Below are 24728 nucleotides of genomic sequence, written 5' to 3'. Positions count from 1 at the left end.
TATTAAAGAAACTGAGTCAATAATTAAAAGCCTTCCGTAAAGAAAGAACCAGCCCCAGATCGTTTCACTGGTGAAGTCTACCAAACACTCAAAGGATAAACAATATGAATTCTCCATAATTTCTTTGAGAAAATAGAAACAGAATACTTCCTAAGTCATTCTATAGAGAAAGTATTATCCTAATATCAACACCACACAGATATTGCCAGAAAATTACAGGCCAATGTATCTCATGAACACAGATGCAAAAATCCTTGAGAAAATATTAGCAAGCAAACAAACAAATAAATAAATAAATGGGGGGAGAACAGACAAATCTCCTGTGCAGAAAAACTGCAAATAGTTTATGTACTCTGCTATAAGAAGGTGGAACATAGCTCCTTACTCCTTAAGTGTGGGTTGTGTACCGTGACTTCCTTCCAAAATGTATAGTATGGAAAAGGGAAAAAGGAGTCACTTCACAGTGGACATACCTGACAAACACTACCTCAGCCAGGTGATCAGGGTCAACACACACAGTGATCAGTCACGTTGATAGTACATACCTTGATATGATGTGATGAGAATGGAAATTTACCTCTTTGGTCCTCCTCCCCAAAACCCATATTCCCAGTATAATCATGAGAAATATACCAGGCAAATCTTAACTGAAGGACATTCTACAAAATACTTGACCAGTGCTCCTTGAAACTTATCAAAAACAAGGAAAGTTTGAGAAACTACCACAGCCAAGAAGAGTCTAATGAGATGTGATGACTAAATGTAATGTGGTATTCTGGATAGGGTCCTGAAACAGAAGAAGGACATTAGATAAAAACTAAGGAGCTCTGAATAAAGTATGATCTTTAGTTAATAAGAAAAAGTATCAGTGCTGTTTAACTGTGACAACTATATCTTACTAATGTAAGACATTAACAATAGGGGAAATGGCATGGGATGTAGGGGAACTCCTTATACTATTTTCATAACTTTGCTATAAATCTAAAACTAAAATTTAAAATAAAAAGCTTATTAAAAATATAGACAGATAAGCAAACTGGACTCAAAGATAAAATTAGTGGACTAGAAAGTAATTCTAGGGATTTTGCCAGAAAAAAACACTTAAGAAGTGGCATGTAAAGGGAAAATTTAAGAGTAGTTAACAGAATAAGTAGCAAGAGCAACAAATGTCAAATACATACCATCATAAAAATTTTCTGGACCTAAACAGATGTCTGTTTTAAAGGAACCACTCAACACTGGACAATATGAATTGGGAGTGGAGGAAGAAAGAAATCAGCATCATGAAACTGCAGAATTCAAAGGGTAAAAATTCCAAAAGCTTACAGAGAATAAAGCTTTAGACTATTATTTAAAGATGAACAAGAAAGATTCCCAACAGTATGCCAAAATACAATGAAACCTTAAAAGAGAGCAAATAATACATTTTCAAATATGCAGTCTTGAAAATTTACTTCTCACACATCCTTTCTGAAAAATGTACTGTAACATATACTTTAGAAAAATAAATTAAAAACAACAATTCCAAGAAAGTATAAATTGTAATCCAAAGAATATAACTGGGGGAAGGTACAATATATGAGCAAGAAGGCAGTGAAAGCAGCGTGATAAAGTTTTTCAATTATCTGGTGAGGGGAAAGATATCATGATTAACCCTAAGTGCTGCTAGGGAAAAATATGGGTAAATATCAATATGTATGTCAAATTTCAAGGATAACTATTTGAAAAATAGAAACAAATTCAGGTGGGTTGGCAGGACTCACACAGATGATAAGTGTAAACCTGTCTATAGTCAATAACCATAAAATAAAAGGAGAACAAAAGTTTGAAAATGAAAGACTAGAAAATATACATCAGGCAATGCTATTAAAAAGAAAGCAGGTATAGTAGTGTCAGTATCAGACAAAACACAGTTGAAGGCAACAAGAATTAGGGCCTTCAATGAGTGTTTCCTGTTGATAAAATAAATACCATGTTGTTTTGTTTCTAAGATGCACTTTTTCCACATTTTAACATGTCTGAAATCAGGATGCATCTTATAATCCATGGTGTCTTAGATTTGATGAAACACAGTAATCCACCAGGAAGATAAGTTATGATTCCTAATGCGTTGACAATATAGTTTCTGAATATATAAAGCAATAATAGTTAGAAACACAAGAGCTGAATAAATCTACAATCATACCTTTCTTAGAAATATATTTTCTTAGAAATTGGCAGATTCAGTAGACAAAAATTAGGTGAAGCTCTAAAGGATTTTACAACCATACTTAACAATGATCTAGTATTTACGAACCATAATATCCAGCAAACATAACACCCACAGAACTGTCACCAAAAAACTGACCGTGCATTTTATCACAAAAAGAATCTTAAATTCCAATGAATTGAGAAATGCAGTCATCTGCTAACAGTAAGGGAACAGTAGATTTAAAATAACTGCTATACAGGGAAGGAGGAGGGAGGAGACTAGAAAAACTTAAAATGATTTCCCAGCAGTCTGAGGCCCAAATAAAGCTGGTACTTATGTATTCAGTACTGGTCTTCCTGGTTGTGAGAGAATAACATACGCCAAAATAAAATAATTCAAAACTATCCAAATACCTGAAACGTCCATTAGCACCGTTGCTGAATAGCTAAGAGACTGGTTAGGGGCACAATGCAGTGTGAACACATACTCACAAAAACAGTTGGTTAAGGCTACTTATTTTGAGTATTCAGTTTCAAAGAAAGGGAATAGAGTTGCATGTGAATGTTCCCACAGACTTTAAAGCTCCCCCTCTGAGGAACTAAGTCCCAAAGGTAGAGCAGAACTAATCTGATACCAGAGGAAGGCACTCTATTGGACAGTTTTCATAGGCATATGTTCTGAAAAGCAGCCCTGGCAGTGAACTGCTGCTTTAAACAAATGACTTATATAAACAATTGAAGGAAGTTATAAAACAAAATGAACACAAAACATTCCTCCCATTCTTGTGTGCAGGAGAGATGTTTCAATTTTAAGGAAGTCATCTGACATTTTCCTGACATCAAAAGCACTCATTAAAAAAGGTGTGCCAGTTGCTGATGACGCACCTATCACAGCAGTGAGCCCAGAAAAAAGACAGCCTTCTCTCCTTTCATCCTAAATCAAAACGCTATCTTCTTAACAAGATTCCAAAACCCAAGAGGAAAGGAAAGACAAAATGTGTAAAGGTATTTCTGCTCATTACCCATTTAGACTAACAAAAAGGGAAAACTGACTTTGTTCCAGTGTGCTTAATGATTAACATTAACTCTAATCATAACCAATTTTCCAAGACATTTGAGTATTAGCATTTTTAAAAATTCAGATTCAGAAGTCCAAAGTCTAACAGTTTTTATTTCCTCTGATTGTGTAAAAAGTAACAGAATACAAGTAGTACCTAATCCAAGTCTTTAACAAAACTACTTGACAAGAAACTACATCTACTCAGATTTGTAAAGGGGTGTAAACTGAAGAGGAGCTCTAAAAATTAGGAGACAATTGTCATCAGACTAGAATCCAGCTAAAAAGTCAGGAAACGGTCAGGAAGAAACTGTGTAAGAGGAAACTCAGAGAGTAATTCTGCTGGTGAACAAAGGCTGTTTCTTAAAATATGCATATAGCTAAAATATTAGGACATTACAGTAGTTATGAGGCAGTAGTAGCATTTAAAATGCTAATACTATAGACAAAATTTCTCAAAATGCATATCAAATTATACTATACATTTTATGTCTGGTGATCTCTTAAGCATGCATCGATCAGGAGATATTCTCAACATCAACAACACTAAAATCTAAAATGAAAACCACTCTGATCCAGTACTGAAACTATATGAAATCAAGGCTATAAGCAGCCAGATTGTCAGTGATGTCTTTTAGACCCAAATGATATTCTGCCAACTATGACATTACTGTGTAATTTAACATCTTTTAAACATAGCTACCAATTAAAAGATATTCAGACATACTATCTTCCTTCTGGTGTTTTAGCACTGCATAATGGATTCTTTCTTTATAACAAAATAATAGCAACAATTCAAATTCAAGCCTGCTCTTTGATAATCTCTAAATCCATTTTGTGTCCAGAAAGGTCATCTGCAAAACTTCTATTTAACTGCTAAACACCAAAAATTATAATTAAGGCACTAAGTTATTACCTGGACCTCACAAGTCCTGGTCTTAAATTCATGACTTTTGATATAGATGAATTGTTAAACATTAAACAAACTAATCATACTTTTATTTCTATTTCTACCTCCCCAGAACTATCTAAAAACAGAGCAGCAATTACAGCACAACTCAACAGTAATGGGGACAAACTTTCCTAACCTAAGTAGGCTAAGATCATAATCCTGTTTTATACAGAGAATCTCTCTACTTGTATTTAGTGTAAAACTTCAATTTTTTCCTCTCCCTTATCTTAAATATCCAAAAAAAAATCACAAATCTTGTCCTATCTTCTTTGTAGAAACATCCAGTTGACATTTAATAAATATTTCCCATGTATGAGCCATTGAGGGATAAAAAGAATTTCTCTTTCCACCGTCACCGCCCAGTTGAGGGTCTCAAACATCACATCTGATTTGGTAGAAAATTCTCCTAATCAGTATCACAGATACCATTATTTTTCTCTCTAAACGCATTCAACACATTTCAAATACACTAATCCTCCTAAACTGCTACTGTTTCTTCATGTACCTGAAAATTGCTAGGGTCTTCCAGCTACTCAAAAAATTCCAACCTTTTGACTTGGTATTAAATAATCTGGTTTGGACACATCTTCCAGGATGTACAATCTTGTATTTATACTTTTCTGAGAACGCTGAACTGTACTGCTTTCTATTGTTCAAATGCAGTTTGAGTCTTCTTACTTATATACCTGAAATGTCATTCTTTTTTCCCCTTTGTGTAACATGACCAATCTAAAATCCCATTCATCCTTCTATGCTCAGTTTAAATGCCATATTCTTCAAGAAGCCTTCCTTGTTTTTCAAATCTAGCAGAAAGCATTTCTTCCCATTCAGAATTACAGTACCACTCTGGCGTTTAGCACAGCTTGTACTGCAGTTCTTAAGATTCATAATCCAAAACCTCTACCCTATTAACTATTTAGAACCTTTTAGATTCAATAAATTAGCAATTATTGGAGTGACTTTAGAACATACTGTCCACACCCAGATAACTCTGCGAGTGAAAAAAGGCACTTTTGGTAATTATGGTGGGACAACAGACATAAACTAGGACTGCTTCTGGCACACTAGATGCATGGTCATCCTTGCAAAATGATATACCTGACCAACCTTATCTATAAGTGTAACCACAGTAGACTGTAGATTTAAAAGACTAAACTTGAAATTAAAAGAACGTAAATGATCTCTGTCTTAAAAACATTAAACTAGGGACTTCCCTGGTGGCTCAGTGGTTAAGAATCCGCCTGCCAATGCAGGGGACACAGGTTCGATCCCTGGTCCAGGAAGATCCCACATGCCATGGAGCAACTAAGCCCGTGTGCCACAACTACTGAGCCTGCGCTCTACAGCCCACGAGCCGCAACTACTGAGCCCACATGCCACAACCATTGAAGCCCGCGTGCCTAGAGCCCATGCTCGGCAACAAGAGAAGCCACCGCAATGAGAAGCCCGCTCATCACAACGAAGTGCAGCCCTCGCTTGTCACAACTAGAGAAAGCCCGCACAACGCAATGAAGACCCAATGCAGCCAAAAATAAACATAAATAAATTTATTAAAAAAAATTAAACTTCCTTAAGTGATAGAAGTGAATTTTGAAACTGAAAACCTAATTATCAGTCCTAACTTTGATGCCAACTAGCTATGTGATATAAGGCAAGTCACTTAACTCAGTCTCCAGCTCAGCTAGACTAGATACTCAGGTCTCTAAGGTCCATCCCAGCTAGACTCTCCATGATTTTACATTACTTCTCCTGATGGCCTATATAGTAGGGTTAGTAACTATAAATCTCGATTTATTTACACAGTATGTGTACTCAATAAAATACTTGTTGGTTTAACAAAACAAATTTGCTTTCAATATTTTAACGAATTACAGCTGTCTTAGTATTTATATGACATGATTCATCTTCCAGGGAAAAAATGCTGTAACAGAAGATATTATATTTGGAGATAAGAAGATAAGCTTTTGGAGATAAGAAGATAAGCTATTTGGAGATAGTTACCAAATACTCTTAACAACCTATTTTTTTCTCCCACAGCATTTTCTTTCAAGAAATAAAAACTCAGAAAGTTTTAAACTACCCTGAACAAAGTGAAAATCACTATGTATAGACCTGATTGCAATATTCCAAGTTTAATTTCTAATAGTTTTTATTTGGCTTTTCAAAATTTTACAGTAGTACATTGTTCTATCCTCCTCATCTTCAGACTTTTCCAGTTCTACTCCTCAGATACAAGCACAATTAACAGATTGTTGTGTAGATCTTTAAAAGTTTCTTACACATATAAGCATACATAAATCTTTATCATTCTCTCCTACCTTTTCCACCCAAGAAATCTTTTCTGCTACTTGCTTAATAATAAAACTTAAGTATTTTTCCATATCTACCTTATACAGATCTACATTATTAACAGGTACCTAGTATTCCATTGTATTCATGTATTTAATCAGCCCCCTTATTGGTTGCATTGATTGGATTGCTTTCAGATTTATGCTAGTCTAACACAAATATCTTTAAATATTTGGTAACTATACCTGCAAGATAAATTACTATAAAGAGAGTTATGTGATAAGAGGGTATGTGAATTCTAAATTACTAAACTGCATTTCAAAAAAATTTATATTGTCATCAAGAATGCAAAACACCAGTCTCCTCATACGCAAGTTTGATGAGAATAGAGAAGTTAAAAAAAAAAAAAAAAGGTAAACCTCTAAGTACCGACATGTGCATAAAATACTGTTTGGTAAAATCACAAAAGAATGATTTCACACCTTCAAATAAAAAGTTTATACATGAATGTGTGTATGTGTATATATAAGCATAAAACACACACACAGAGACTTCTCTAATGCTCAGGTCCCAACTAGCATATCCCATCAGAAAGGCCTCTCTGTCTATCCTATTTAAAGTAACTCCCAATATACCCTCAATAATTCTTTAACAGAGCATTCTTTTTATTTCCTTTAAGTAGACATAAAAGCTGAATTATTCTGTTTATTTACTTGCTTAACGTCTGTCTCTGTTAATACAACAGAAGCACTGTGAAGGCAGAGAATCATGTCTGCTTGTTAGCTATTTAATCCCTACCACTTAGGGCAATGGATATAGAATTTTATATTACATACAGAACTTTGTTCAACAAATATTTACTGAACAAATAAATACATATACAATGTTAACAAGGGCTATCTCTAGAAAGTGAGATAGGGGAAGGGTTAAAAGAAAGGTACAGTTACTTATATTTCAGTCAATTATGCATTCTTATTTTTGACAATGAACATGTATTATGTTCATCTATTTCAGTGCCAAGTTTAGTTTTATTTCAAATACCTTGCAATCTGGTCACATAGATCTTTTTTCTTGTTTTACAAATTTAAATAATATAATTGAATATTAAATGCATTTCTGTTGTCTACTTAAAAAAAATCCTCAAACCTTGCTTCATGAAGTTAACCTTTTATATGCACTTTGATTTGGATTAATGCCAACTACTGAATTCCTATTCAGTAGTTTTGCCTTTGTATATTCTTTCAAATTACTATTACCTTAGGACTTCCCTGGTAGCGCAGTGGTTAAGAATCTGCCTGCCAATGCAGGAGATATGGGTGTGATCCCTGGTCTGGGAAGATCCCACATGCCATGGAGCAACTAAGCCCAAGCGCCACAACTACTGAGCCTGTGCTCTAGAGCCTGCAAGCCGCAACTACTGAACCCACCCGCCGCAACTACTGAAGCCTCTGCACCTACAGCCCGTGCTCTGCAACAAGAGAAGCTACCGCAATGAGAAGCCCGCCGACCGCAACGAAGAATAGCCCCCACTAGCCGCAACTAGAGAAAGCCCGTGCACAGCAAGCAACAAAGACCCAACGCAGCCAAAAATAAATTTAAACATTTAAAAAAGTACCTTAAGGTTAGAGTACTTAAAATTTACAAAATCCTTCACATATATTATTCTATTTGTCCCTCAGATGTGTGCTATGCAGAGATTATTGTTTATACTTATAGATAAGAAAACCGATGCTCATAGAGATTACCTCATCTTAGTAGGGTTGGAACATAAAGCCAATACTTCAGATTTTGAGCACCAGGTTTGTTTTGTTACATACTGTGGCAGGTAACATAAAATTAGCTGGCAATGTCTTAATCTTTTTGCAAACAATGTATCTATTTATTTCAATACCTAAAGAGTGTTCTGAAAAGCACCTTATATTTAATGCACCTATTTCTAAAACAACTGCATTTAACAGATTATTTGAGTGATGTGGGGCCTCAGAGATCATTTAATTCCTTAATTTTAAATAAAATTTAAAAATCACAGAATTTCAGTGCCTGATTCAATCACTCAGCAAGTTAATGGCAGATAAGAACCAGAACCCAGGCATTGACATTAGATGCATTTTCAATATTAGAAAGTTCCTAGACATGGAATTCATGCTAAGAAGTCAAATTTCATCAGAGTTGTCTTGAGTTAAAAGTTTTATTAAAGTTATAATTACTGCTACAAAAAAGCAAAATAACTGATTAGAATTTATCCTTTGATTAAAATCAACACAAACTATCACACATTCTAAGTGCTTTAGATTTAAAATATTCCACTAATGACTAACAATTTCCTGCTATCTAGCCAACTTTTAATCATGCCAGGTCATTAGTCACTTATTCCAGAACTTCTACTATTCAATATTTACCTCAGATACTATACGGAATTTTTTACAAATGTTTCTGTCAAAAAAAAAGTAAAGCTCAGGAACCTTATCTACCACAGCCATAATATCCTAGAAGTCATTTAATTAGTCGGTAAAATATGAATTTCCTTTACTAAAAACAAGTTCGTATTAATCCCTTTTCACCAATCCATTTTCCCTTACTGGAACTAAAAAACTGCCAATTATCAGACTTGACATGAATGAATATACAAAGAAAAATCGTATTTGTGTTTTTATATCTCAAGACACATGATAGTTTTGGAATCTATTTTTAAATTCCAACTGACACAAAGAAAGGATAATGAAAAGTTAACTGACAAAAACACATTTTACCTTAATTCTTATTACTCATACTTGCAGTACTTTATATGCCAATACTTAAAAAAATCATTCAACAGATGATTATAAGACATAAAGTATATTAGCATAAAATAACATAATTTGAACTAGCAGCAAATAAAAATAATACTGTTATGTTGTTAAAATATTTTAAAAGCCACAATCTTCTAAAATCAAGAGTTGCTGCTCCTAAAATGCATAAGAGTAAAGTTAAATACTAAAAAATGCATTTTAAATGTTTTAATTAAGGAAGTATGTTTGACATCCAACTCAGAGAAACAAAGAATAGAATGGTGGTTGCCACGGGGTTGACGGATGGGGGGAAAAGGGGAGATGCTGGTCAAAGGGTACAAACTTCTAGTTTAAGAGTTATAAGTTCTAGGGATGTAATGTACAGCATGGTGGCTATAGTTAACAATTCTGAGGTGTATACTTGGAAGTTGCTATGAGAATAGAACTTTAATGTTCTCTCCATAACAACAAAATGGTAATTATGTGAGGTAAAGGATGTGTTAACTAACTTTATTGTGGTAAACATTTTGCAATATATACATTCATCATCACATTGTACACCCATTGTTCATCTTAAACTTATACAATGTTTTATATGTCAATTAGACCTCAATAAAGCTGGGGGAGGGGGAGGAAGTATGTTTGAGACATACTCATTCTCAAATTCTATTTCCCAATTTGATTAGAAATACTGTTTCCTAGTGTTGTTGCACAGATGTTTTATATATTTTAACTATAATTATGAAATTTCATTTAATGTTCATAGGTGATAATTAACTTAAAAGTCATGCTGTCCAATTATATCACAGGCCAATTATGGCTGCTTGAAATTACCTTCTTGCAGCCAAGCACTAGCCAAAAGGCTGATGACCAGGATTTATAACTACACACTTCCAAGAAGAATCAGAAAATTCCCTCTACAAAAATAAGACTGTGTCAAAGATGCTCAAATACTTTCAGATTATTATTAAACAAGGCCGTGATCAATCTGATCCTGTTCTGACTTTACAGGCCTCCTTCCTACAGGAACAGATACTCTATTCTGTTTCCATACTGAGCCAGGTCCTCTTATTAACATCTGGAAATCTTATCATTTGAGGTCTATTACAAAGGAAACACTTTCCATGAAAAAACTTCCCTGTTGACACAGAATTCCTCTCTTCTGAATTGTATGCTGCCTTATTTATATTATAAAAATAACACTTATTATGGACTAGTATTAATGTCATACACATCTCTTACATCCCTTACAACATCATAAACCTCAGAAAGGCAGAGATCAGATCTTATAAACCGTTACAGTCTCTCTTTTAGTTTTCCCACATAAATATTTATCTTACAAATTAAAATAGCAAATTAATAATATGACATTTACTCTCCTTCCTAGAATCTGTGCATCCTTAATGCATCCCTGACAAGGTCACTAAAAATTTTCACCAGCTCACAAAACATCGTCTGTTTTTGAAAGGTTGTTTCAAAAAGAATAAAACACACATTATGACTATAATTATTATGCCATCCAAGCATTTTCAGAGGAAAGTCCGGTTAGGATTAGTTTAGCATCCTCCTAGCAAAGCCACCATTTATACTGTTAGTGTTAAATCTATAATGGTAATCACAAGCACAAATATACTGAAGTCCCTTTATTTAGTTCCATGGAAATAACCCTAGGAGAGCCATGACATGTACTAAGGAAAAACACTGCCACTAATAAAAAGAAATAAGCCTATCTACCTCACTTATTCTGTTAATGCCTTATTTGGGAATCATACTCAGGCATTTTGCCAAAATGGAAAAGTGATATGCTTCTACTATATCGTTTTCAATGTAAAGGGAAAGGTAAGATGACAGACAAACATAGGAAGAAAAAGAGCAATTCTACTATTTTACGCCCTTTTATGACAGTACTCTGAAATACATTCTCAAGAAATAGCATATTAAAATCCTACATGCTATTTTAGTGAAAAGACAGAGTAGCTTTGCCCATTAGTTTCCCTGATCACAACGCAACCGGAACTTAAATTTGACTCAGACACCCAATGAGATGTCTAAAGCAGCCTCTTTTTCATGCATTCTTGAGAAACACACAAAATGAAGAATGCTTTCCCTGCTAAAACAAATACTACACCCAACCGTTATCAATTTCATAAAAACCTGTCATCCAACAATTCAACTTCTAGTAATTTAGTATGAGAAAATAATCATATAAAGAAGTTCTGCATAGCCTCATTCATCATAGTTAAAAAACAGGGAACAGTTTAAATGCTAACCAATGGGGAATCATTTATATAAAACAAAGTGTATATTTACTATTCAACAATGAAAAATGTTGACACAGATGTATACTCACTGACATGGAAAGATGTTCACAGCATGCTGTTGCAAGAAAATAGGTTATAAAACCATATACACATCTGTGTGTGCTCATACGCAGTACTCCTAGATGGCAGGGTTTGAAGCATGTGCTTGTAATCAATTTATTGTCTTTCAGCTCCAAATTCATACTTTATTGCCTGCTCTGCAAAAAGGAAGCTGGGCCCTTTACGTATTTTTCCTTTGCTGACATGTGTTAAAACTTTATCAGTACAGCGTGCTGGTGAGTAGCTTCCCTCAATACCCCAACCCCACTGGTGGTTTTTTAGCAGAATACCTTCACTGAGGCACCTCCCTGTGAACAGCTTTTGCCCAGCACAATAGACAGGAGGTTTTGAACAAGCTTCTATGGGATGGCAGCACAGCAACTTCTCCATCATCCATTAAACCATGGCCACACCCTCTCTAACATGATTTGGATCAGCCTTGAGAGGGGCCTTTTCCTGAACATTCTCAGACCTACGGGATGGGGCTGCTCCTTATGTCTGCCATTCTTTTATATTCATTAGAATTCTCTTTACTCCTTACTAGCCAACCCCTTGCCACTCCAATCCCTGGTTACAGTTAATAATTTTTAATAAAGAATATTTAATTCTTTAGTTTTTGCTCAAATTACCGTGTGGTTTCCCCAGAACTGACCCTGACTGATGTGAGTTTTTTTTTCCCTTCTTACTTTTCAATGTTGTCTGAATTTATAATAAGCATTTTAAAATTTTTTTTTGCGGTACGCGGGCCTCTCACTGTTGTGGCCTCTCCCGTTGCGGAGCACAGGCTCCGGACGCGCAGGCTCAGCGGCCATGGCTCAGGGGCCTAGCCGCTCCGCGGCATGTGGGATCTTCCCGGACCGGGGCACGAACCCGTGTCCCCTGCATTGGCAGGTGGACTCTCAACCACTGCGCCACCAGGGAAGCCCTCTAAGCATTTTTTGTGTGTGAAAATCAGAAAAGGCAAGTTTATTTTGGAAAAATTAAAGAAAAATTCACTACTAAATAAACATTAAGTAAAGTTTTTCTACTTTAATAGATCAGAAATATATTTGTAAGATTAAAATGACTGAAATCTGAAGAACATTCATTTGTGTAAGACTATAAATGTTCAGTTTTTCTTTTCTTAATACCAATTTCTTTTCAACATTATCCAAAATTGTGTTTCTAGGTCATTTAAAAAAACAGAAATGATTTAGACTGCTATTTTTTTCTCTCTTAGTTATGCCATATATTAGCCTTTACAAACAGGTTATTAATCACTAGATATCCTGGAATGATAGCTCCTGTGATAGGTCCTAGTTCCTCAAACACAGTCAGCCTCTTTCATCTTACTATTTCAGCCCCTCTTACCATGTTCAAGGATTATCAGTTGGGCTCCAGCTTGTGCATTTCCAACATCATTTTCAGCAATGCACTGATAGAACCCTTCATCTGATTTCACCAGACCCAAAACTTGAAGATTATGTTCCTTCTGAGGAAGAAAAACATAAATAAAATTTTATGATTTAACTGATAAACATCAGTTCAAAATCTCAAGGATATGCTCTTTCTGGAGAGGAAAAACAAGTAAAATTGTATGATTCAGTTACTGAATATTATCTACCTATGAACTTGTTAACTCAATTTTATTGACAAGATACTGACTCAAGTGACTAGAAAAGGAAACACTGTCATTAACAATTACGAACTCAATCCTTATAGAAAGTCTTATCTGCAATGTATGCAAACTTACACCTTTGCTTGGAAAAATATCTGGCATGCAATACCATGTGACCAGAGTGAGAGTCTGAATTTGTGAATTCAAGGCATTTTCTTAAGATTATCTCTAATATCAATAGTTCTAACAGATAAGTTAAATGAGGCCACATATATAAAAGCTTTTCTTAAACTATAAAGTACTAAATGAATGTCAACTATAGTTATTGTTATTGATATTTTAAAAAATAGTATGAAAATAATGATAAAAGAGGAAAAATGCTAATTTAACCATAACACGCTGCTTTTTAATTAGGGTTAAATACTTGTGAATTACTTTTTGTAACATATGAGATTACGTACTTTAAAAATAGAAAATGTATTCCTATGAAGAATGAATTAGTTATATGAGAAATTTGTAATGAGACATTAAGTCTTGAACAACCATAATTACTTCTGATTATGTCTATGAATGTCAGGTATGCATCCTAAGATATGTCATTAATCTTTATTACTAAAACCTAGATAATTCTGTTAACAGGATGTTAGATAATGATAATAATGACAGTGGATAATATTTACTAAGCATTTCCTATATACATATAAAGTAAAAAGAAATAATGACTGAGTCTTCTTAAGTAGACTTAAGGCTACTTATTTACTTTTGCTTTACTTTTTAAAAGAATCTTTATGTTTATTTTCACAACAACTGTCCAACACTGGGCCACCCTTATTTTGAAGGGTCTGGGCATCAGTATAAGAAAGACAGACTTCTGCTCCTTGAATAGAGAGCTATGAAGACAATTGGTACATGTGAATATACACACACGATAATCATTACCCAGAAAGTGGTGGCGGCTGTGTTAAAGAGTGCTAGTACGTCCGAGGAGGACTAGACTGTTGGTCAGGAGATGTGGACTTCAGGCTGAGTTCGAACACTGACTTGCTCTGTGATCTTACATGAGCTACCAAAATATTTCTGGGCTCAGCTTTCTCATCAGTCAATGAAGAGATTATATTCTAAGCGAATTTTTCTATCTTCATCTTATATACACCATTTCATGTACTACAGATAACAGATCTCTTGGTGATTACATTTAAAGATATTTAAAGGTTTCAGAGATAAGTTTCTTTGAAAAATACTTACTACAATCTTAAAGTAATCACTTGGGATAACCATATCCCCATTCTTGACCCACTTCACAGTTGGAGTTGGCTTCCCAGTCACTTCACATTCAAATACAATATCCATAGATTCATGAGCATATATATTAGTAGGCTGCTTCAGGAATTCAGGTTGAGCTTTAAAACAGAAAGAAAATTAAGGTATTAATAAAAATAAAAATAGGTAGCTATTTATATCTCAAGCAATTTTTAAAAATCATAGAATTAATAGGATTTTTAATTATTTGAGGCTTTTATATGTTTTCATAAAAACATAACAAATACATATTTAAAATATATGTTAGGGACATGATATCTTTAAAAATTGATATTCTGGCATAATTGACTGGCAGAATAATTATAACAATAATTTCTGAGTTTCTCTGTTGAGAAATATTTACTAAGTTGACTGTTTTGAAGAAAATGAAAATAGGAAAGTTCTAAGCTGTCCAAAAATTGAATATTGACGTCTATTTCCCTAAGATTTAAACCATTTTAGAAAAGCCATGATTACAATTCAAAAAGAGCTGAGAAGACTGACATTATCTTCCTTTTCAGTCAGCTTGATGAGTAACAAAAGAACACAAAAAGTAATACAAATGTCACATTAGAGGCCTTAAATAGTTTACTCACAGAAACACACACACACTTCCATTAGTAACACCCTTCATTACATGCAATGGTTTTTAAGGGTGGGAGGTAGAGTGACAGAATCTTTGGGAAAAAGTTAAATGTATTTGAAAAAGCTTGATTATCCCATTGTCTCCCTTTCCCCTTAACCCAAAGTTGTAAATCACTGACTCAAATAGATTCAGTAAGACTTTGAATTTAAAGGGTAAAAGTAGATCATCTAGTCCAACTTCCTACCTAATGCCATAATTTCCTATTCCTGCTACATCCATGACAAGTGGTCTTACAAATCCGTTTGAAGTTCCAAATGACAAGGAACTCCCTATATCACAAAGAAGACAACAACAGCAGTTTTTTTTTTTTTTAAACAGTTGAGTTAAAATGTGCTCAGCCTGCTGGAATTTTGATTGGGACTGGACTGAATCTGCAGTTTGACACCTTAACAATACGGAGTCTTCCTTTCCATGCACATGGTTTATCTCTCCATTTATTTAGATGTTTGGTTTCTCTCATCACTGTTTTATATATTTCAATATACAAATTTTGTTCATACTTTATTAGCTGTATCCCTAAGTATTTTAAATTTCTTGGTGCTACTGTAAGTGGTACTTTTTTTTTTTTTTAGTTTCTAATTGTTCACTGCTAGTATCTAGAGATGAAACTGATTTATGCATACTGACCTTTCATCCTGTGGTCATGTTAAACTCATTCATTAGTTCTAGCAGCTTTTTATAGACAATTCTGGGATTATCTACGTAGACAACCATGTTGCCTGTGAATAGAGAGAGTTTTATTTCTTCCTTTCCAATCTTCTTTCTTTTTTCATTTTTTTAATCTATTGCACTGGCTAGAGGGGACAGGTCCTGGGAAGAAGTCCAGACTAGCTCTATAATTTGGGTAAATGAAGAGTAAGAGTATAGAGAGCAGGTAGAACCCCAGGTAAGCAGTAGAAGCCAAAGATGGTAAGAATGTAACACAGTGATGCAAGATCAAGAAAACATAAGTGTACAACTAGATGAAGTAAGGGAAATCTATTAGCAGTGAATTTAACTCTCTTTTCAAACATTGGTTAGTCATCTGTATTCTTTGGTGAATTATCTGTACACATACTCTGCTATTTTTTCAATTAAAGTGTTCACAATTTTCTTATCTATATGTAAGAGCTTTTCACATAATGCCAGTTATTAATTTATGGCCTCTCAGCTCCAAATCCACTCTTCTTTGTAATGATGGATGTGGACCTTTGCCAGCTGATGCAATGTTAGACTTTGTGAACAGAGGACACTGGAGGGACATTGTAAGGCATGGCAGAAGAAAAGGTTTATCTTTCAGGTTGGGGTGTGCTGTTCTTCTCGGCCCTACAGTGCGGCAGCTAGAAGGTATGTGGGAGAACCATTGGTGATCACCCTCCTGCAAGTTTCTCTGCTCAGTCTCTAGTAAGTTTCTCCAGTTTACTCTAGCAGGTAGCTTTCTGTGCAGGAGCTCTGACTGTTAGCATTCCATTAAACAGCATCCAATATATCAGCTCTGACTCAAGGCACCCCACTGGGGAACTTCCTGCTCATCATCAGTCAGGCCCATGGCATCCCAGCAGGCGGCTTTCCACACACCAGCTCAGGCCTGTGGCATCCAACAGGCGGTCTCCTGTGGACCAGTTTGGCCCATGGGCTGTGTTCTCTGGCAGTGACTACACTCTCTCCAAGGTCTGAAATGCAACCTTGAGTAAGGGTGCCCTCTTCCAAGTTTGTTCCTTTTTTTGGATTCTCTCCCTCGGCTCTTGAGGTAGTAGCTAATTCTTATATTTACTCTTTCTTTATTCTTTAGAATCCTACTTTATCCTATTTAGTAGTTAAAACACCTTTTATTAGTTAATAATTATTTATGTTTAATTCTCCTTGTTCAAATTCCTGGTGCAATTTCTGGCTCCTGACTGGACCCTGACTAATACAGTAAGATATTAATCCTTTCTCTTACATGCCAATATTTCTTCTCAGCTGTTTCTTTTGTCCTTTTAAATTTAGGATGCCTATTGTATCAAAGTTTTAAACCTGTATGTGGTAAAATTTTTTAGTCCTCTCTTTTTTTGGCATCTGTATTTTATTATTCTTACTCCAAAGGGTTTTCCTTGCTTCCATACTATAAAAATATTCACTTACTTTTTCTTCTAGTATGTCTATGAAACAATCTTGACTTCACTGAGTTAAGCATCCAGCTTTATATTTTTCTAAACAGCAACTCCAGTAGTCCCAATCAAAGTAACCGATTTGAAATAGTTTTAATATCTAAATCCTATATACTCTTAGGGGTTTATTTTGCATATTAAGTGGTTTCATTGACCTGTTTATTCCTGGGCCAGAACCACAAACTTAATGATTGTTACTATATAGTATTTTAAAATACTTGGCAGAACAAGTACTCTCCTAATTTATTCCTTTATTTCCTCAAAAATTTCCTAACATGTTCATTAAGATGTTTTTTCCCAGATGAATTTAATCTTTGCTTATGTTTCTCTGTTCCTTCTCAAAGAAAACAAACAAGTTGAAGATTTCTTTTTGTCCTTGAGAATATTCTACTAGGTATATATAGTTTAATTACTATTTTAAATTTATTTGGAACAGTAACTTTCACTTGGAATTTTAACTTTCTGTGTGGCTATACTACCAACTAGTTACACATATAGAGTCATTTGTTTCATTTTACTTCCCCTTTTCAGCCATTTAAAATCTGCAAAAAAGGGTATATTCCAACAAGTCTTGCTTCTAACCCTGTTTTCTCTACCCTTTTCCCTCCCTTCTCCTATAGGTAACCATTAATTTTTTTTGAATGATTTACCTTTCATTTAAAAAATTATAAGCCAACAAACACAATTTGTACCCACCCCTCATCTTCAGATTAGTTATGTACTAAACAATTTTTTCTACCTTCAAAGCCTTCAATCTTAACCACTATGGTACCATGTTTCTGAGGAACTGACATATCCCTTAAGTCTAAGGGACTGAGGCGCCCCCTGAAGCAGAGTATGTAATTCTGGAAAACAGCAAAATTCTCTTCAAAAGAAAATCCAATTGATATAATTTTAGTATGCATTTTCAGTAAACAGACTTTCAAAGACTATCAGAAAAAAATCATCACAAACAATGTTCAATTTATCATTTACTTTTCCCTTTCATGAATTATAAAATAATGCCTTTAAAATGTTCTCCAGATTTTAACCTCTCTGTAGATAGTATTCACACCAATTAAACATAATGTAAGAGCAGATGTTTGTGGTTGGGAAGTTAAATTGATAACCAGAGAGCAAATGAGTCAATTACCATAAGAAAATAAGCATCGTAATGGAAGATTATGCATTTTGTTACCAAAGAGATAATTAAGCTTCAAATTCTCTTTGACAGCTCCCTATCCCTTCTAATGCCATAATCATTACAAGAACAATTTTAATTGCTAAATGCACAAGTAGAACTTAATACTAAAACATATTACACTTGCAAAATTCCCTTACTGGAAACATCACTTAATTCCATAACTATTATATAATGATGGAAATTGCCACTCAATTCAAACAGAAAACAATACAGGGCCAACACCAAAGTTTCAAGGTTACTTTATTATGCTGTTATTTAGAAGATTATAACCAGTTTTGTTTACATTAGCTCTGAAATGTTGGAGTTCCTATTGTTTGATTTTAAAGGTTTAGACACTGAAATTCTTAAAAAGCACTTTAAGCAGAGAAATAAAGCAACTTTGTCCATTTTATGTTAAACTGCACACTGCACACTTGCTGTTCTTAAGCTTCTTTTCAATAATTCACAAAATTACATGTAAGTCCTTAAAAAAAATCCCAACAAATAAAACCCAAGCATTTTAAAGTCTGAAATCCCCTCAGGGATGTTGTCTGACAGTCTAATCACAAGTCTGCTGTAAGTACTGGCTCAACTAACAAAAATACATTAGAACCCTCCAATACTTCTTGAGAAAGCTTCTTGTTCCAAAGAAGATGAATGTTGTCCTTAATCTCCAGGTGAAACAGGTGAAATCAATTATGAAGCAACATTATGACAGAATTGCCACACGACCTTGAAATTACATTTCTATCCTATCCCTATACCTCCACGTCCAGTTGCACTGCATTTCCTTACCCCTACCTCTCAACTTAGCTAACAGGTACTCATCCTTCAGATCTCTAAAAACAATCCCTTAAAGAAGCTTTTCCTGATCCATAGCCGCCCCCCCTTTTCCTCCCCAGTCCTAGGCCATCACTGCCCTATTTACCATTGAAACCCCAGTGGCCTAAACCATAATAGGTGTTCAATGCATATTTGTTAAAATCAATGGTTACTTGAATTCTAAAAATTCCATTAATCGGCACTATCAGAAAATTAGATGTTGAGAATAAGAATTTTTGCAAGGGGCTTCCCTGGTGGGGCAGTGGTTGACAATCTGCCTGCTAATGCAGGGGACACGGGTTCGAGCCCTGGTCTGGGAAGATCCCACATGCCGTGGAGCAACTGGGCCTGTGAGCCACAACTACTGAGCCTGCACGTCTGGAGCCTGTGCTCCGCAACAAGAGAGGCCCGCGCACCACAATGAAGAGTGGTCCCCGCTTGCCACAACTAGAGAAAGCCCTCGCACAGAAACGAAGACCCAACACAGCCAAAAATAAAAATAAATAAATAAGAATTTTTTCAAGGGCTCTCAAGCTTCTCAAGGATTTAATGTTTTATACCACTGCTTCTCCAATAGGAATTCCTACATCTACTCTTTGCTGTGAATTTTCTGCATAAGTTTTAAAATGTGCTTTTAAATGTTTATAATATAAAATCTTAATAATCATATAACTTCAGCACTCACATTTATGTTTATAAGTTGGCTTTTGTGACTGTAGAATTTAATCCTAGTGCAATGTTTCTCAAAATTAGGGTCTCAGGGTCCTTAAAGCTCTTAAATTTGACAAACAGCTCTACACACGGTTTTTTGGTGAAGAATTCACAGAAATCTTTATTAAATATAGGTTCCCCTTCCCTGACAAGCCTGAACATACTTATTCTTTGTAATGATATCCCACTATTATCATGATGAACATTAACTGTGTGCCACATTTACACAGAGAAGGTATGAAGGCCTCATGGTTGATTATTTTCACTTAGTATTATACATACATTAGATATGCTCCCTAAATAGCTAAACTCAATTTGTAAGCCCTCTGCTTTTCAGCATTGTAGGAGCATACAAATGACTTAAAGAGGTTCATAGACTATTTGCAGAGATATGCAAAGATACTTAGAAAAATGTTGGTTGTTGGGTTTCACCACACGTTTGAGAATTCCAAAAGATAAGGCCATATAATCATCATCTTGACAAGTTCTCCCAGATTATTCTATCATGCTAAGGTGTGAGAACCGTGCATTAGGGGGTCACTAAAGGAGACTACTGTATACATCATCACCTTTTTATATACACAGAGAACTCCCCAATTCTTGTGCCTTCCAGGACCACAGAATTCATTTGTTTGCTCAATTATTAAACAAATATGTAATAAGCAACTACTAAGCTACAAAGATGTTTTACTGGATGCTGTGAGGGAGAGAGATAATAAAGACATGTATTTAATGAACTGTAAAGTAAGATAGAAAGGTATGATATTTTAAGAGAAGACGACAGTGTTACATAGATGTGAATTCAAAAGGAAGAGATATAATTAGCTATTGATGCATAGAGGGATCTACAGAAAACTGGTTCAGTAGTTATCTCACAGGAGGGTAACTGGGAAACTGGCAAATAAGGAGAGTGACTTGTCACCATATACTTTTTCCCTCAACTTTAAAAACTGTGGTAAAATAAACATAAGATAAAATTTAGTATCCTAACCATTTTTAAGTGCACAACTCAGTGGTATTAAGTACATTCATATCTGGGGGCAACCATCACCACAATCCATCTTCAGAACTCTTTTCTTCTTGTAAAACTGAACCTCTATACCTATTAAACAGTAACACCCCGCTCACCGGCCTCCTTCTAATCCCTGGCAACCACCATTCTACCTCCTGTCTCTATGATTTGACTACTCTAAGTACCTCATATAAGTGGACTCATATGGTATTTGTCTTTTTGTGACAGGCTTATTTCACTTAGCACTATGTCCTCAAGGTTCATCTATGTCATAGCACGTGTCAGAATTTCCTTCCTTTATAAGGCTAATTGTATTCCATTGTACATACATACCATGTTTTGCTTGTTCATTCCTCTGTCAATGAACACTTGGATTTTTTCTAATGTTTTAGCTATTGTGGATAATGCTGCTGTGAACATGAGTGTACGATTACCTCCTAGAGATACTGCTTTCAATTCTTTTGAGTATACCAGAGGTAGAACTGCTGGATCATATGGTAATTCTATTTTTAATTTATTGAGGAAATGCCATACTGTTTTCCAAAGTGGCTATACATTCCCACCAACAGTGCACAGGTGTTTCAATTCCTCCATATCCTCACCAACACTTGTTATTTTCTGGTTCTTTGTTAGTAGCCATCCTAATGGGTGTGAGGTGGTTATTTCATCGTATCATTATGCTTTTGTACCATTTGGCCTTTTGCATGTTCATGGATTGTCTATTTAGAAATTTTTACTGACTACTGGATGATTTAGATTTGTCTGCTCCCAGCTACTCCTTAGTATTCTTTCACTTGGTTCTTTCTGTTAGCTTTTGCTTTCTTTTCTCCATCTTCCTTTTTATCATTTTGAATAAGTATTCAGTACAAAAGGTATAAAGAATACAGGAAACATAAAATCCTCCCCTTTATCAAGCCCAATACCACTACCCTCCTCAGAGATAAACACTACTAATATTTTTGGTGTGTGAGTCTTGCAAATTTTTTCTATGTATTTCAAACACACTACACACATACACACATTTTAAAGATATAGAATGGATCAGCCAATAAATACTTTTCTGCAACTTACGTTTCTCTCTTAGTAATCTTACATATCAGTATATATGGCCACCTCTCTTTTGATAGCAGCATAGTGATCCAGAGTCTGACTATATCACAGTTTATTGAACCACTCTCCTGCTAATGGACATTTAAGGTTGCTTTTAATTTTTCTATTACAGGTAATGCTGTAATTTGCATCTTTGCATATAGATCTTTGTACACATGTGTAAGAGTTTCAGAAGAACAGAATTTTAGAGGGAACAGCTAGTCAAGGTGATTTCATATTTAAAAATTTTGTAAATATTACCAAAGGCTGTACAAGTTTTATGTTCTCATCAAAGAATCAGTATCAATGACTATTTACCATTCTCCTGGAGGTCATAGCTTAGTGCAATTAAGGAAAAGAAAAATACAAATATAGGGGTGCAGTTGGAGAAATTCCTGTTCCCTCACACAAGCACACCATGGCAATGACCGTCTACTAGAATACTCAAGAAATCTTTCATGGAAAAATTCCAGTGTGCATTGTCATACTATTTGTAGTCAAGGGGAAACTTCAATGATTTAATCAACTGGATAATAATTAAACTATGGTACACCTAGCTGAAGGATATGTTATAGTCTTCCTATTCAAAGTGTAGGAACAACAGCACTGGCATCATCTGGGAGCTTGTTAGAAACACAGTCTCTATCCCCCACCCTAAACCCTCTGATTCAGTATCAGCATTTTTACAAGATCTCTAGTTGACTCACTGCATGTGAAAAGTTTAATAAATAAGCACTGCTTTGAGCATTTAAATACTGATGTAGTCTACATGTACAAACATGGAACAATCTAAAGATTAAAAAGTCAAAAAGCAACTTGCAACACAGATGGGATGATCCTATTTGTTAACAAAAAATATATTTCTAGATGTACACATACGTAAATGCTTTTTAAAGACATCTAGAAGTATATACAGTAAAATGATGACAGTGGTTACTTCTGAGGAAAGGGGTAGGGATGAGGAAGGGGCAATGAAGGAGATTTACTTTGCTAACATGGTTTGATTATTTAATAATGGTACTGTATTACTTATAAAATTTAAAAAGGAAAAATAAAAGCCAAAACAATGAACTGAAAAGCTATTAGAACTGAATATAAATTTTTTAAACTAGCAGTATAAATGATTAACATATTTTTCTCTGTCATTCATATTCTCATACAATACATATGTACAAATTTTAAAATATAATTCACAATAACAACGAAAACAATTAAATAGATATGCACCTAACAAGGAAAGTATAAAACCTTTAAGACGGAAACTATAAAACTTTACTAAAGGACATAAAAGAAAGTATAAAAGAATGGAGCCACAAATATAGACCCAGGCATGTAAGAAATTCTCATGACAGAAGTGACACATTAAATCAGGGGGAAAAGATGCCTAACTCAGTAAATAATCCTAGAAACGATGAAGCTATTTGGAAAAGAATAATGCTGGATTCATGCCTTACTCCTTATGCCAAAATAAAGCTCATATCTATCAAAGATTTAATGGTTAAAAACAGACCCATAAAAGCACTAGAAGAAAACATGAGATTTTTAAAAATAATCTTGGAAGGAGGCCTAAATATGACACAAACCAAGAAGCCGTAAAAGATAAACATACTGTGCTACATAAAAAGTTTAAATTGTGCATGACTAAAAACTATCATTAAGTAAAAAGATGGGGGGGAAGGGTACACAGAGGTCTAACTTCTTTAAAATATAAAAGTTCTAATAAAGTAAAAAAACTCACAATCCAGTTAAAAAATGAGAAAAAGATATGAATGTACAGTGCATAATAAATACACTTTGAAATATGTGAAAGGATACTAAACATCACTCGTGTAAAAATATGCAAATAAAAATGTCAAGATACTCTTTTTTACCTCTTAGGTTGACAAGAGCAGGAGAAATGGACATTCTCATATATCTTGGTATTAATACAAACTGATACAATCTTTCTTGGGTAATCAGTATCTATAAAGTATAGATATATGAAGTATAGTAAAGCAAAATCTAAGTTACATATACTCTTTATAATCCAGCATTTCACTTTGAGAGATTCATCTAACAGATAGACACACATTTACATAGACATGAGAGTACTCCCTGCTCGCTGTTTGAAGTAGCAAAAGACTGGAACCACTAAAGAATAAGCTATTTTAACCACAATCCATTAAGACATCACTGTTTTTTCCATTTTTACTTCCCTTCATGTTGGGTAACAGTGGAGTGGCTGAAGGCATCTTTGAACTCAAGACAAGCCATGAGGAAACTGAACTACATATACCTTTAGTTGCTTTAGTGGGATGATGTATTTATGTGATTTGCCAAAGCATCCATGTATACTTAAGCTGTCTCAGTATAGAATGGATTCTGAAATATTCCTTCTGACCACTGTACCAACATGACCCAACAGAGACACAAAGGTGCAGAGGCATATTCATGTCACCACAGCCTAAACACTGGAGCAAAAAGACCAAATTAACTTTCTATTCTCATAGAAAATGACCTTAAAAATCACTGTCATATGAGGAGACAATCAAATAAAATGCAGCCAAAACAAATATTACGTGTCAAAAGTCAAAAAGAAATGTGATTTTTCTGGAATTTTGTGTTGTTTGCAGTGATTATTAGTTCTTTAAAAAACTTAATTTGTT

At 34.7% G+C, this 24728-nt stretch overlaps 1 protein-coding gene across 17 annotated transcripts in view; it reads right to left on the bottom strand.

Annotated features, from left to right (window-relative positions):
* NEO1 (neogenin 1) overlaps positions 1 to 24728 on the bottom strand; it is a 241339-nt gene that overhangs the window by 93602 nt on the left and 123009 nt on the right. For all 17 annotated transcript variants that reach the window (XM_067752811.1, XM_067752949.1, XM_067752918.1 and 14 more), the window contains exons 6-7: positions 14459 to 14613; positions 12967 to 13087 (exon numbers count right to left, since the gene is read on the bottom strand). In XM_067752811.1, the coding sequence (XP_067608912.1) occupies positions 12967 to 13087; positions 14459 to 14613 (276 nt within the window). The remainder of the gene's footprint in view (positions 1 to 12966; positions 13088 to 14458; positions 14614 to 24728) is intronic.

The sequence above is a fragment of the Pseudorca crassidens genome, chromosome 1 (assembly GCF_039906515.1).
Source record: "Pseudorca crassidens isolate mPseCra1 chromosome 1, mPseCra1.hap1, whole genome shotgun sequence".
Classification (NCBI taxonomy): domain Eukaryota; kingdom Metazoa; phylum Chordata; class Mammalia; order Artiodactyla; family Delphinidae; genus Pseudorca; species Pseudorca crassidens.
This window is presented reverse-complemented; position numbering and strand designations above follow the sequence as displayed.